At 32.5% G+C, this 15,445-nt stretch overlaps 1 protein-coding gene and 1 non-coding gene across 2 annotated transcripts in view; both read left to right on the plus strand.

Annotated features, from left to right (window-relative positions):
- GLCCI1 (glucocorticoid induced 1) overlaps positions 1-15,445 on the plus strand; it is a 109,454-nt gene that overhangs the window by 56,566 nt on the left and 37,443 nt on the right. The window contains exon 3 of the mRNA XM_036894518.2: positions 6,539-6,625. Coding sequence (XP_036750413.1) covers positions 6,539-6,625 — 87 coding nt within the window. The remainder of the gene's footprint in view (positions 1-6,538; positions 6,626-15,445) is intronic.
- LOC118917113 (U6 spliceosomal RNA) lies at positions 12,355-12,461 on the plus strand. The gene has a single exon (XR_005026681.1). It is a non-coding gene; the product is annotated as a U6 spliceosomal RNA (small nuclear RNA).

The following is a 15,445-nucleotide window of genomic DNA, read 5'->3' on the forward strand; positions in this document are numbered from 1 at the left end:
GTTAGGATTTTTAAAATTCTGTATTGGATTTTCTCAGAGTACATGCACATCTGCACTTACCAATTCTATATAGCATAGCTATCAATTACATTTTTAAAATACTGTTTCAAATTTTAAAAACAGCAGTCACTGTAGAAAATTAGGAAAAATAAAAATCACAGAATAAATTGTTTATATTCCTAATACCCATAGATATTCTTAACATTTTGATATATATCCTTTTATATTTTGATAATTTACATTTAAAAAAATAAATAAGCAATTAAAAATGTTCTAAAAATAGAATTCAAATGCTACTATAGTGTTTTGCAACCTTTTTAAGAAGTCATAGCATTTTCCCATGCCATTAAATATTCCTAAACATAATTATAAGCCTTTTAAAAAATTTTTTTTCATTCAGCTGAAAACAACATGGATTTACTATAGAATCATCTAGAATTCCCACTACTATTTGTATTTTCAAACATCCTTTCTAGTCTTTTTCTCTTGTATTACTAAATACTAATCATTTCTATATTTACTAAAGTGTGATTATAGTCATGTGCTATGGCTTTTGTATTGTTATAAGAATGTGCCACGATTTTTCATCTCCCTGTTGATAGACGTTTAATTTATTCCCAGTGCTTCCTTGGTGTACATCTCAGGTTAATTCTTGGAAATAGATTTACTATTAATACTCTTAAGGTTGTTGACATGTTTATGATTGCTTTTTCTCAAGTTAGCATTTCTTACAAGAGTAAGGCAAATTATTTCATTTTATCATGTCTAGCACAGATGCCATGGTTGATTTCTGTGGTATTTCCTGTTTTCAAAAGTTGCAATCCAGAGATTTACCACCATCACCCACCCTCCCCCTCATTTTAAGATCTGGAAACAGAAATACAGCTTCCTAACTCTTCTGAATAGATTGCCTGGTTAATAATCTGGAAAGTCACATCGTTACTTCACAGACTTTCATTCAATTGTGTGTTGAAAACACTGAGGCCTAAATAGATATTTATCTTATATATGTTACTTAAATTCTCAGGCATGGTAGTTCTTGCCAAGGACTACTGTGTAATGCTCCTCGGTAAAGAAAATTTTCTCCCTGTCAATATAACTTTCTACATGGCTCCAAACAATATTCACATTAGCTAATGTTAATTTCCAAAGATGTAATCATATGCAAATTGATATTACACTTGTTAATGGATATTAGCCTAACCCAGAAAAATGAGTGGGCTTTTGGTCAGCATAGCACCTTAAATGCAGAATCTATTTCATATTCATTTTTATTTCCTTAGTCTAACAGTGGTTTTCAAACTTTAGCTTGCATCAGAATCATCTGGAGAGCTTGTTAAAACCCAGATTGCTGGACTTTAAGAATTCCAGATTTAGTAATCTGGGAGTGAGCCTGAGAATTTACATTTCTAACATGTTCCCAGATGAGGCTGCTGCTCCTCATTCAAGGACTACACTTTGAAACTAGACTAACATAACGAGCATGAGGTATATAGTTGGAGCATGATAAAAATTTTGAGTGTATAAACTGCTACTGTCACTGTATTCCTAAAGCTTTTCAACTGAACTCTCCTTTTCTGTGCTCTTTGTTAGCAAGTGAAGTGGCTATTTATATCTGATTATAAAACTATTTATATGTCTATACTGTTTTCAGAAAAGCAAAGGATAATAATATTAGAAGCATCATCTTTTTGTGCTCCTTTTTATGCTTGAGATAGACTTCAAAATGATTTTTAGGCTGAAAGCTTTAAAAAATTTTTAATTTTCTATTAGTTGAATGAAAACCAAATCTAAAAAGAATATATTTATAAATGGATTTGTTATCTACTTTAAAACTTTTTATAACTTAAAATCGATCTATAATAGTAATTATTAAATATCATTGATTTTCAGGTAATTCTATTTCATTTCTTACCAGGCTTGTCACTTCTTTAAGGCTCATCTATTTAAGTACTGTGAAATAATTAGCAGTCTACAACATATTTTCATAATAGATTATAGACCATAGTAAATTTCAAGGCAAAGAGTGAACCAAATATAAATTTTAAAGTTATGTAAGATTTAATATAAGATAAAGGAATTTTGTGAAGTAATTAGGTTTTTTTTGTTTTTGTGGAGTTTGTTGGAAGTGACTTTGGACTTTTGCATATTGACAAAGAGTATTTCCTTGCTAGAAATTCATTTTATCTATTTGGAAATTGATAAAGCAGGAAAGTGTATTTGTCTTTGGTAGTTTGTGAATAAAGACATTAAAAAAAATACCCTGTGTTCACATCAGATAAAGGACTGTCATCCAGAATATATGGAGAACTCTTAAAGCTCAACAGGAAGAAAGCAAACAATCTGATTGAAAAATGGGCCAAAGACCTTAAGAGATAACTCACTAGGAAGATGGCATGTAACCATATGAAAAGATGTCCCGTATCATATGTCATCACGGAAATGCAAATTAAAACAACAATGAGATACCACTATGCACCTATTAGAATGGTCCAGGTCCAGAATACTAGCAGCACCAAATGTTGGCCAGGATGTGCAGCAACAGGAACCCTCATTTATTGCTCCTGGGAATGTGAAATGGTAAAGCCACTTTGGAAGACAGTTTGGCACCAGTTTCTTATAAAACTAAACATACCTTTACCCTATGATCCAACTTTCATGCTCCTTGGTATTTACCCAAAGGAGCTGAAAACATTAAGTCTGTACAAAAACCTACACACAGATGTTTATAGCAACTTTATTCATAATTGTAAAAACTTGGAAGCAACAAAGATGTTCTTCAATAGAAGAATGGATGAATAAAGTGTGGTATACCCAGAAAACAGTATATTATTCAACACTGAAAAGAAATGATGTATTAAACCAAGAAAAGACAGAGGAACCTTAAATGCATATTACAATGTGAAAGAAGCAACTCTAAAAAGGCAGCCTACTGAATGATTCCAACTATATGACATTCTGTAAAAGTCACAGAATTGTGGTAAAAGTAAGAAGATCAGTGGTTGCCAGGGGCTGGGGGACAGGGAGGAATGGTTGGGGGACATGGAGGAACGAGTAGACAGATTACAGAGGATTTTTAGTGCAGTGAAAACAGCTTGTATGATATCATAATGATGTATGCATGTCATTATATGTTTGTCCAAACCCATAAAATATATACCACCAAGAGTGAATCCTAATGTAAACTATGGACTTTGAGTGATAATGATGTGTCACTGTAGGTTCATCAGTTATAACAAATGCACCACGTTGGTGGGGGATGGCTGTGCATGTGTGAGGATAGGCGGTATATGGGAAGTAACTTCCACTCGGTTTTACTATGAACCTAAAACTGCTCTTAACAAATAGTCTTAAAAACAAGTGTGCAGTCCTAGGCAGTAGACTCTCTTCCGTGTATTATACCGAGAAGTGGTGTTCACACAGGAAATTAGAGGTAGGAGGTGGACCTGGAGGCTGGAGAGAAAGTTTCATGGGCTAGGCTTTAGATGAGTCTGAGAGGTGAAAATAAAAAAGGCCTCGTCCACTTATAGGTATCTTTTTCACATAGAAGGGATTTTGGGGGCCAACTACTTTTTTTGTCAACAGTCTTTGAGATAGGCTTTGGTCCTGTGCTGCTCAAGTGCTCTTCCCTGCTAGGTCTAAGTGGAGGCAGTTACATAGGAAGAATCCTCTCAAGTAAGGTAGCTGTAGAGCAAGTCATTATATGTAATACAAATTATTGAAGATTATATTTCTTTCCAAGCTATCTGGAGGGTGTTAATAGGTGTACTTCTAAAGTAAGTGTTCTGGGGTAATATAAGTAAGAGAAAGAAAATAAAGCAGAATTTTTAAAGAGTGTATGTGTGTACATGTGTACACAATGCTAAGTGCATTGTACATTCAGTAGAGGAAGGTAAAATATACAATATTTCCCAAATTCACTTGTCAATGGAACCCTTTTGTCATATATGCTTACTAACATCCAGAAACAATGTTAGAAGTAGCACAGTTCATAAAATTCTACTTTAGATTAATGGGTGGAATAACAAGCTAAGGAATTGCTTGCTGATATGAAAGGGAAGAACTTTTGTTAATGAAGTTTCCCTAATTTAAATGGTAAAACATTTCTCAAATACTCAGATTTAACTAATTGGATACAAATTAATTCATCTTCTGTGACTTCTCAAGCATGAGCTTTAAGTTGATTTGATAAACCAAGTAGTCATCTTTTGGTTTTGCTTTGACTAAAATAAGTTGTTAAAAATCATGATTAAATGTAGAGAAAGAACAGTGTCCTCAGTACAACCTTCTGCAGTAATAGAAGTCCTCCATAGCTGTGCTGTCCTGTATAGGACAGTGTGCTGTCCAGCTGCCACTAACCACATAAGGTTATTGAGCATTTTATTAGTTATTGAGCACTAGTTATTAGTGCTAGTGCAACTAAGGAGCTTTATTTTTAGTTTATTTCCTTTTCATTAATTTAAAGATAAATTATTGCATGTGGCTAAATAGCTGTTGTATGGGACAGTGCAGTCTGTAGAATATATTTATAGACTAGGGCATTTTTCATAATGTTTATTTTAAATTGATGTGACTAAAATATAACTACTTTTTGGGGAATATTTTTTTGAAAAGTTGAGACTATGATGAATATACTCAAATAGTTTAAATGCATGTAACTCTATAGTCACATGATTGAGTATTATTCCAGTGGTTTTGCACTTTTAAAAAACTACATATTTTACTAGCTAGATTTCAGGAACATAAATATTCTTCTATAGTTAGTCTTTATCCCTTTTGTATGACTAATACTACATTCTGAAATAATTGAATAGGTTTTCACATTCAGTTTTAAGCAGAGAATGGTAATGTGGAGAAAGAAGACACTCTGAGATAAAAGACCTCAAATTTAAAGCTATTTGCCAATGACATGCTTGGCAATATTAAGGCAGTCTTTGCAAAGGTTTTTTGACTATTGATTTATCTCTAAGTTAGAGGTACAGTTTATGTAAATGTCCTCGAAAAAGTTAAAGCTGTACAGTGAAAATAGTGTTTTAAATGTAATTTTTGAATAATTATGGAAATGCCAGAAATCTTACTCATTTTCTATGAATACACTTTTAAATTTTAAATATTGTGAACCTTTGTCATTTTATTTTTGCCAAGATTAATGCTTGCACTTAGGGAAAAGGTAAAAATATTAAGGCACATAAAGTGTCAAAATAAAAGTTTGACTAAAACTGTCATAATTGAACAATTTTAAAATAAATGGATTATTAAAGATATGACTACTTAGTGGGGGCTACTTGTTTTCAGAGTAGTTTGTCTAAGACTGAATTTAGAAAATTTTAGTAACAATAGTTCTTTTTAAGCAGCTTATTTTAACATATTGATTCCTGTTATCCTTGCCCTTGCCAATAGAATATAATATTTCACTCTCTCAATTAGGACTAAACAGCTTCAGTTGATATTTGAACTATTTAAGCAATTTATTTGTATTTTTATTCAACCATCATTCAATTGTTATGGATTTAATTTTGGATTATCATTTAAGAGGTGGTAATTATTTTAAAAGTTTTCCACAAGCATTTTCACTTGTACAAAGTAGAACTGATGGCTTCTACATAAAAAGATGTAGACACAGGGACAACCTCAACATCAGAGATGATTTTTTCAATATGTAACAAAGATAATTTTTCAAGCTTTATTTACTGTGATAATCATTATCCTTTGTTTGTCTTTAGATTGTGGCTTTTACTTTCCCTAATTTGTATTACACTGGGTCTTCTCATATGTTAAGGATGATATTTTAATATTGGTTGATTTTTAATACAATTACTAAAAAGTCTTGCCATTTGGAATTTAGTGTGTTGCATCATATTTGGCTATAGTGTCTATTACTGGTTAAATCACTGAAAATGAAATTTGAGGTAAAAACAATTACGTTTTCTGACATTTAGCTCATTTATTTAAATATATATTCCTTCAGATTATAGTTTTATTTAGCTTAATCTTTTTCATGTCTACAATAACTTGGTATTCCTGTGTAAAGATGCTTGATGTTTTTCAAAAAGATACTATCTTTCCTGAGTACAGGAAAAGTAGTACAGTCAGCCCTCTAGCTAGCTAGATATTTGACATGTAAGTCATCCATAGTCCCACTGATGCTGAGCTAGTTCTGTTGATCTTAAGTCTATTTAGTAGAAATACCATTTCATTTCATATTTATTTTGGCTATTATCTTTAAAAACATCAATATGTATATCATAGTTCTCTTTGAGTTTGCTAACTTTTAAGTTATTAGTGTTGATGTGAAAAATCAAATGTTTTGAGTAACATTACTCCAGAGACAAGTTAGATTGATAATGTCTAATTCAGAATATGGCAGAATGTTTTCAACATTTAACAGGGTCATGAAAATCTTAGCATTTAAAGGATTTTAGTGTTTAGTATAGCCCCCTTGACTGTTATGTGCTAAGATTTTGAAATCTGTTTGAGTTGCTCTTAGATTAAGGAGCAGAGACAAAATTCCTAATTTTGTATTTTGCTTTTTTTAAAGACACCTAGCTGTTGGGCAGAAGAGGGAGCTGAAAAGAGATCACATCAGCGGTCTGCATCATGGGGGAGTGCTGATCAACTTAAAGAGGTAAGTTATTTCTATTTTAAGTCTACAGGCATACCTTGGAGGAGCTGCGGGTTCAGTTCCAGACCACTGCCAAGAGTACTGCAATAAAGCAAGTCAGATGAATTTTTTGGTTTCCCAGTGCACATAGAAGTTGTGTTTACACTATAGTCTATTAAGTGTGTAACAACATTATGCCTAAAAAAACTAGGAGTGCCTTAATTTAAAAGATTTTACTGCTAAAAAATGTTAGCCATCATCTGAGCTTTCAGCAAGTTATAATCACTGATCACAGAGCAGCACAACAAATACAATAATAATGAAAAAGTTTGAAATATTACCAGAATTATCAGAATGTGACACAGACACGAAGCAAGCAAATGCTGTTGGAAAAATGATGCTGATAGACTTGTTCATGCAGGGTTGCCACAAACCTTCAGTTTGTAAAAAATGCAGTATCTGCAAAGCTCAATGAATTGGAAGTGCAATAAAACGAGGTATGCCTGTATAACCTATTTAGGTCCTAGTAAATTATCTTACTATATCCTGACTGTAATGGTACTTCCTTTATTTGTACTAACATTACCTCTTACAGAGTTTAAGGACTCCCTTGCACATTTTGCTGAACAAGTCTGAATTTACCTTATCTGTGCCCTTTAGGTCCTTTATAAACACTTGATATGCACCCACTCAACTTTTCCCTTTCCGGAATGAAGTCTGATTTTTTTGTAGCAATCTCTGTATCTTGTGTATTTTAGTTATCTTTTGTTTCCACTTCAGCTTTCCAATTTTTGAGTTATAGCAACCAAAACCATGGATCACAGCTTTCCACAGTGGTTGGATAGTGTTTTCTGGTCCTAATGGCTTTTTTATGATATCCAACATTTTATTTCCCTTTAGACTCAATAGTACAGTAGAATTCATGTCTTTTAGAAGTAGTTTTTAATGACCTGTTCCCTTATTTGTTACGAATAACCTAAATGATTACAACCTTTATGAATATTTTGGATTATTTTTCCTGATAAGTTATCTTTTATCCATTTACATTCTTACAGTTATTATAAAATTATAGAAACTTACTTAGAAAGTTATCTAGTCCATCTCCTATATAAACACTCCTTAAAAAAGATGGTCATCTAAGTCTGTGATGATCATTGTCGGTGAGAGAAGCTCATCACTTTGCAAGAGGATGCAGCCAGTCTGTTTTAGCCTAAGTTGTTAAACAGTTATATGTTGTATATTGAACTCAAAATTATGCCCCTTAATTTTGACTCTGTGCTCTGTATCAATATTGAGTAAGTCTATTTTAAGTATTTGAAAGGCTAGTAATGTCATTTTTCCCCCAGGATAAACAGTGACATTTCTTTCAAATATTTTTCATATGCCATAGTCTTTACACCTCTTACTATTATTTCATATACTATGGGTTATTACGATCTCTCATATACTGTGGTGTCTGGACTGAATTGATAGTCTGTAGCATGATTTTGCCTGTGACTGTATTACATTTTTAGTAGCTTCTTTATATTATTGATATAGAGAAATCCTCATCTCCTGTCTACCTTACACACAAATTCATATGCACAAAATCAGTTTTTCCTAGCAGCAGCAAAAAAGGAATCTGAGTCTAATATATCTGATCTAAATATAGTGCATATGTATGCATACAATACGAATAACAGAAAAGTTAACTTGCAATTTTATCTCAGAGATAAACACAATCTCCAAGTTATAGCCAAGATTTGTTATAGTAGAACTTCAGACTATAGCAACACTGTTTAAACAATAAATGGCTGACATGACTGAGAGAGTTGATTGCTCTTCCCACAAAGCAACCATAAAGCTGGACAAAACTGTCAAAACAACTAATTCAGTGCTCTGGAAATCAACCAAACAAACAGAGAAACTTTATTCATGTAAAGCACTGAACTCAGGGTAAGAATGACATAAGTTTGTGGTGTTCTTATCTAAGACTACTCCTCTTCCCTTCGTCCTCCTCCCTAGCTTTGTTGGTGTGGCATTTCAACCATGATGGGGCAAGCCTTAAAGACCAGAAGCTTGGCTGGCCTTGCTGGAGAGAGCACTTGATAAAGAGTGTTGTAGATATTTTTAAATAGTGACCTTACTTACAAATAAGCAGGGAGAGCCAGTGGCTCTGCTAGTCTGAGGCTGTGGTCTAATTTTGACAAGTAACAGATTTATGGAATAGCAGAATATTACAAGAGTTCTAGAGGTAAGACAGTTATGTGAGCTAGATAATTTCACATATCCCAGCTTGACTGGAGGCTATGGACATGCTCAGCAGAATGTGAAATGGGCCTAAGCCACCCACATATCATTCATCACTGGAGCCTAAGAATATGTGGAGAGGAGATTCAAGAAGGCCTGGTGATAATAAAATCTGGGGCTGACTTGTAAAAGACCCAAACTTTGAATGTACTGCTCATTCTACATGCAAATCTTATTCTGGGGGCAGAAGCCTTACTGGATTGAGATGTTTAATAAAGTCTCTGTTTTTGGCTCAACAATAAGATGAACACTAGAGACCAGCTTAAAGGTCTTAAAAAGCCAGCCTTAGAAAAAAAAATTAGGAAAAAATATAATGGAATGGAGACATTAGTGGCCATACATTGCAGGAGAAACAGACTTTTGGTCGATTAAGTTAACTAAGAAACAAGCAGATAAGGCAGCAAACAGCCCTCAGGAAAAAATCAGAATGTAGAGTTGGTACAGTGTATTACCTAAAATGTCTAACATTCAACAAAAAATTTAGAGATATGCAAAGAAACAAAGTACGAACTGTACTCAAGGAAAAAAGCTGTCGATAGAAACTAAGTATCTCCATATGTTGGATTTAGCAGACAAAACATCAAAGCAGCTATTATAAGTATGTTCAGAGAACTAAAGGAAACCATGTTTAAAGCATTAAAGGGAAGTAGGACGACAATGACTCAATGAGTAAAGAATTTCCATAGAGATAGTTATTATAAAAAGACACAAGCAAAAACCCTGGAGTTAGAAAGTATAGTAACTAAAATTAAAAATTCACTAGATGGGTTCAGTAGCAGATTTGAGATGGCAGAAGAATAAGTGAATTTGAATATAGGTCAATAGAATTTATACATCCTGAAAAACAGGGAGAAAAAGTCTGAAGAGAAGTCAGAGAGCCTCAGGTGCCCATGGAGAAATATTAAGCACATACACAAAATGGGAAACCCATGGGAGGAGAGAAAGGAGTTTTAAAATATTTAAAGAAATAATGGCAGAAAACTTTCAAGATGAAAAGCAATCTGTAGGCTCCAGAAGTTCAGCAAACCCCAAGTAGGAAAACACAAAGGGAACCACTCATAGATGTATCAGTTTGACTCTTGAAAGCCAAAGGAAAAGAGGTAATCTTGAAAACTGGAAGAAGAAAATGATTCAGTACACATAGGGTACCAATAATACCTTGAATGGGTGACTTCATCAGAAACAACAGAGACCATAAAACATGCCATATTCAAAGTGCTGAAAGAAAAAAAACTGTTAGTGTTCCATATCCAGGAAAACAAATCTTCCAAAATAAAGGTGAAACAAAGTATTCCCAGATAAACAAAGATTTAGAGAATTTCCTGCTACTAAACTGTCTTACAAGAAATGGTAAAAGAAGTCCTTCAGGCTGGAAGGATATGACTCCAGATGTTAATTCAGATCCATAGGAAGAATTGGGGACTATTTGGTATGATAAATATGTGGGCAAATATAAAAGAGTCTATAGATATATTTTTCTTATTTGTACATGTATTTAAAACACATAAGATCATATAAAACAATATTGTAACTGTTACATTGGGTTTATAACATATGTACACGAAATATATATGGTAGTAATAACAAAAAGGGCAAAAAAAGAACTGTATATTGGAGTATAAGTTTTACTTTACTAGAATTAAGTATTATTTTGAAGTAGACTGATAAACTAAGATGCATATTTTAATCCCTAGAACAGATGCTGAGAAAATAACTGAAAAACAAAGAGTAAAAAAAAATCATAGAAGGATTAACGTGGTACACTAAAAATACTTATCACAAAAGAAAACAGTAAAGGAGGAATAGAATAAAAAAAGATGTGACACAAGTAGAAAGTGAATGGCAAGATGGCAGAAGTAAATCTGTATAAATAAGTACATAAAATGTGAATGAACTGAATGTTCTATTCAAAAGGCAGCAATTGTCAGACTTGATCAAAAAGTAACATTCAGCTATATGCTGTCTATAAGAAACACACCTTAGATGCAGACACAAATAGGTTGAAAGTAAGAAATGGGAAAAGATACACAATGAAAACAACAGTAAAAAGATACAGATAGGTTGAAAATTTAAAAAAAGGGGAAAGGTACATAATAAAAACAGTACAATAAGAAAGCTTATCAGACAAAATAGACTTTAAAATAAGAAAGTACTGAAGCCAAATGAGACATTTCATAATGATAAAAAAGGTCAATACATTAAGAAGGTACAACAATCATAAGTTGTGTATTCAACTAACAGTCCCCAAATGCATGAAGCAAAATTGTGAAAGGAGAAATTCAATACCTCATTTTCAATACTTGATAGAACAACTAACTAGACAGTAAATCAGCAAGAAGATAGAAGACTTCAACATTATCAATCAACTTTACCTAACTGACAAAAAATAGAAAACTCCCAGTAACATGTTATTTTCAAACATGTGAAACATTCTCTAGGTTATACCATATGCTGGGCCATAAAACAAGTCTCAGTAGGTTACAAAAGAATGAAATCATGAAACAGAAAGAAATCTTGAAAACCCCAAATGTTTGTCAATTAAATAACACTTTTCTAATAACACAAGGGGAATTTTTAAATATTTAAATGAATGAAACCAAAAAGACAACTTAGAATTTATGTGCGCAGCTAACACAATGCTTCATCAGTACCTAGCTTCCATCTTAAAAAACTAGAAAAAGAAGAGCAAACCAGATTAAAAGCAAGCAGGGAAAGAAGGTAACAAGAAGAATACAGCAGAAGCCAATGAAACAAAAGTATTAGAAAGAAATCATTGAAACTAGAAGTTGATTCTTTGAACAAAGTTGACAAACCTTTAGCTAGATTGACCAAGGAAAAAAAGACACATTACCAAAATCAGCAGTGAAAGGGATATTACTATCAGTCTTCAAGAACTCAGAAGTATTATAAAGTAATGTTATGATCAGCTTTATGTCATAAAGTTAGAAACGAAGATGAAATGGATTAATTCCTAGAAAGATGCAAGTTACTAGAGACAAGTTACCAAAACTGATTAAAAAATGAATAGAAAATATGAATAATCTTGTGATATGTAAAGAAATGGAATGAAGAATTAAAAATCTTCCCAGGATCAGAAAATCCCAGGATCAGATTTGATGAATTCTATCAAATATTCAAGAAAGAAATAATGTTAGTACTTCACAAAATCTTTCAGAAAATAGAAGAGAAGGGAACACTTCCCAATTCATTTTATCTGGCCAGAATTACCTCATTTCAAAGCCAGGCAAGGACATCTCAAGAAAATAAAATGGCAGATCAATATCTCTTCTTGAACATAGATGCAAAAATCTTCAACAAAATGTTAGCAGACCAAACCATCAACATATAAAAAGGGTTGTAGACCACAAGTGAGTAGATTTGTCGCAGGAAGTGAACAAATCGGTTCAAGATCCGTATCTCAATTAATGTGTAGTACACTATATTAATTAAATAAAGAAAAAGCAGTGCTTGCTTCGGCAGCACATGTACTAAAATTGGAACGATACAGAGAAGATTAGCATGGCCCCTGCGCAAGGATGACACGCAAATTCGTGAAGCGTTCCATATTTTTACTTGATGAAGGGGGGAGCCTAGTAAGCATAATGTTCTTCATGTAATTGTAGATTAATGATAACAAAATTTTTAAAATGCCAAAATAAAAAAGGAAAGAAAAAGGCACTATATAATCATCTCAGTAGAGTCAGAGAAAGTGTTTTGCCAGATTCCAACACCCATTCATGATAAAAATATCTCAACAAACCAGGAATAAAAAAGAACTTTCTCTACCTGATAAAGGGTATTAATGAAAAGCCTGCAGATAACATCATACTCTGTGGTGAAAGATAAAATGCTTTCCTCCTAAGATCAGGAGCAAGGCAATTATGTTAACTATCACCTTGTCACCACTTCTATTCAGTATTTCACAGGGGGTTCTAGTTAGTGCAATCAGGCAAGAAAAATAATAAAAGATAACCAGATTATAAAGGAAGTGATAAAACTGCCTTTATTTACAGGTAATGTGATCCTATATGTAGAAACTCTTAGGAAATATACAAATATATTACTAGAACTACTAAATAAGTGCAGTAAAGTTGCAGGGTACAAGATCAAAATTCAGAAATCAGTATATTTCTAGATACTAGATATGGATAATCCAAAAATAAAGCTATTTATTATAGTTGCATCAAAAAAATTTAAATATTTAAAAATAAATTTAACAAAAGCAGTGTAAGATTTGTATACTGAAAAGAATAAAATGTTGCTATGTTGCTGGACAAAATTTAAGATTTATATTTATGGAAAGACTTTTGCCATGGATCAGAATACTCAATATTAAGATGGTAATTCTCCCCAAATTGATTCAGTGTAATCCCTATTAAAATCCTAGGCTTTTTGTTTCAGGATTGACAAACTAATCTTTAAATGTATGTAGAAATGCAAAGGACCTAGAATGGCCAAAATATTTTTGAAAACAAAAAATTGGAAAACTTAAACATTACACAACTTCAGTACTACTTATAAATCTACATAATGACTTTGGCAAAGAATTAGCATAAAGGAAGACATAGAGATCAAAGGATAAAAATGGTGAATCTAGGAATAAACCTTTATATTTATGGTCAGTTGACATTTGACAAAAGTGCCAACACAATTCAATTAAAAGAACATGTTTCCAACAATTGATGCTGGAATAATTGCATATCCATATGCAAGGAAAAAACTTAAGTCCTTGACTTTCATCACAGAAACAAGTTAAAATAAATCAGTCCCAAATATAAGCTCTGAAATTATAAAACTTGTAGACAACTTTGGACTAATCAGGTCATTCTTAGATAGAACACCAAGAGTAAAGCCATAAAAGAAAAATTATAATAACAAATTAAACTTTATTAAAAGGAACATTTACACTTCAAAAGACACCACTAAGAGAACAAAAAGACAAACCCCAGACTGGAAGAAGTATTAGCAACTCACATATCTGATAAAGAACTTAATTATATCCACAGTATATAAAGAACTCTTACAAGTCAGTAAGACAACCCACTTAAAAAATGGGTAAAATACTTAAGTAGAAGTATTTCACCAAAGATGTATGGGTTTCAATGATCATATGAAAAAGGTGTTCAACATCATTAGTCCTTAGGAAAATGCAAATTTAAACTACAAGATACAACTACATACTCACTGCAATGGCTGTAACTTAAAAGATAAGGATGAAGAGAATCTGAACCTTAAAATATTTTGGGAATATAAAATGGTACAGCCATTTTGGAAAACAGTTTGTCAGTTTCCTTAAAAGTTAATCAGAAACTTATCATATAACCTAGCAATTCCATTCCTAGCAATCGATATAAAAAAATAAAAGTTCAGGTCTGCATTGGGACATATGCACAAATGTTTATAGCATAGTTACTCAAAACAACTAAAAACTGGAAAATATCTGAATATCCATCAGTTGGTAAATGGTTAAACAATGTGTGTTCTTGCAGTGGCATACTATTCAGCAATAAAAAGGTACAATAGCCAGTATACTAATACATGCTACAATGTGAATGAAGTTCATAAACATTTTACTAAGTGAAGGGTGAGCAGGTTTTTTGTAAAAGACCAGACAGTAAATATTTTAGGGTCTCTGGGCCATATAACCTCTGTTGCAACTATTCAACTCTGCCATTGCTGTGTGAAAGTAGTTATAGACAATACAGATTGGGTGTGGTTTTATTCCAATAAATTTTATTTACAAAAACACGTGGGAGGGTAATTTGGCCTGCAGATTTTAGCTTGCCAATCACTACTAAGTGGAAGAAGCAAGATGAATAAGGCTATATATTATATGTTTCCATTTATATTGAAGTGACAGGAAAGGCAAATTTGTAGAGGAAAAAGCCTAACAGTAGTTGCATGGGGCTAGGGGAGTGTTGATTGGCTACAAATAGACTGGAAGCATTCTAAAACTGCATTGTGATTATTATTATGGAACTCTACAAAGTGATGAAAGCTTAACTGAGTTTTACAATGGATGAAGTTAGGGGAATGTAAATTATACCTCAGTAAAGATTTAAAAACAGGAAAAGATGTAAAGGACTGGTGGATTTTACATTTTATGTCAAAAGATATTAAATTCTCTATCATATAACAAACAGGCTGGAGAAATAAGAGCACATGGGTGAAGACTAAAAATGAAAATAAGAATAGAGTTATAGTAGATGAAAAAATTGAAATTTGAGAAAATTATGAAAAGCCAGAAATATTATTGAATTCACAATATTTTTTAAAGTTCTGTACTACTGAAATTCAGTGTTTTCTTAAAAATATCTTTTGACCTGCATACTTGTCACAGAAACAAATTCAGCTGTCTCACACATCCATTCTTCCTGAGTCACATAATCTCCCCCTCAGATAATTTGTATCACAATTTCTAATGAAAATTTCAATGAAAGCTTCCACTTTGCTCCAAGCTTATAAGAATGCAATATGAAAATTCTCAGAAAATAAGCAAAGTATATTCTAGCTCCATTTAGGATTTACAGCATTTCCTTAAGAGGTTAAGGAAAA

The sequence above is a fragment of the Manis pentadactyla genome, chromosome 7 (assembly GCF_030020395.1).
Source record: "Manis pentadactyla isolate mManPen7 chromosome 7, mManPen7.hap1, whole genome shotgun sequence".
NCBI lineage: Eukaryota > Metazoa > Chordata > Mammalia > Pholidota > Manidae > Manis > Manis pentadactyla.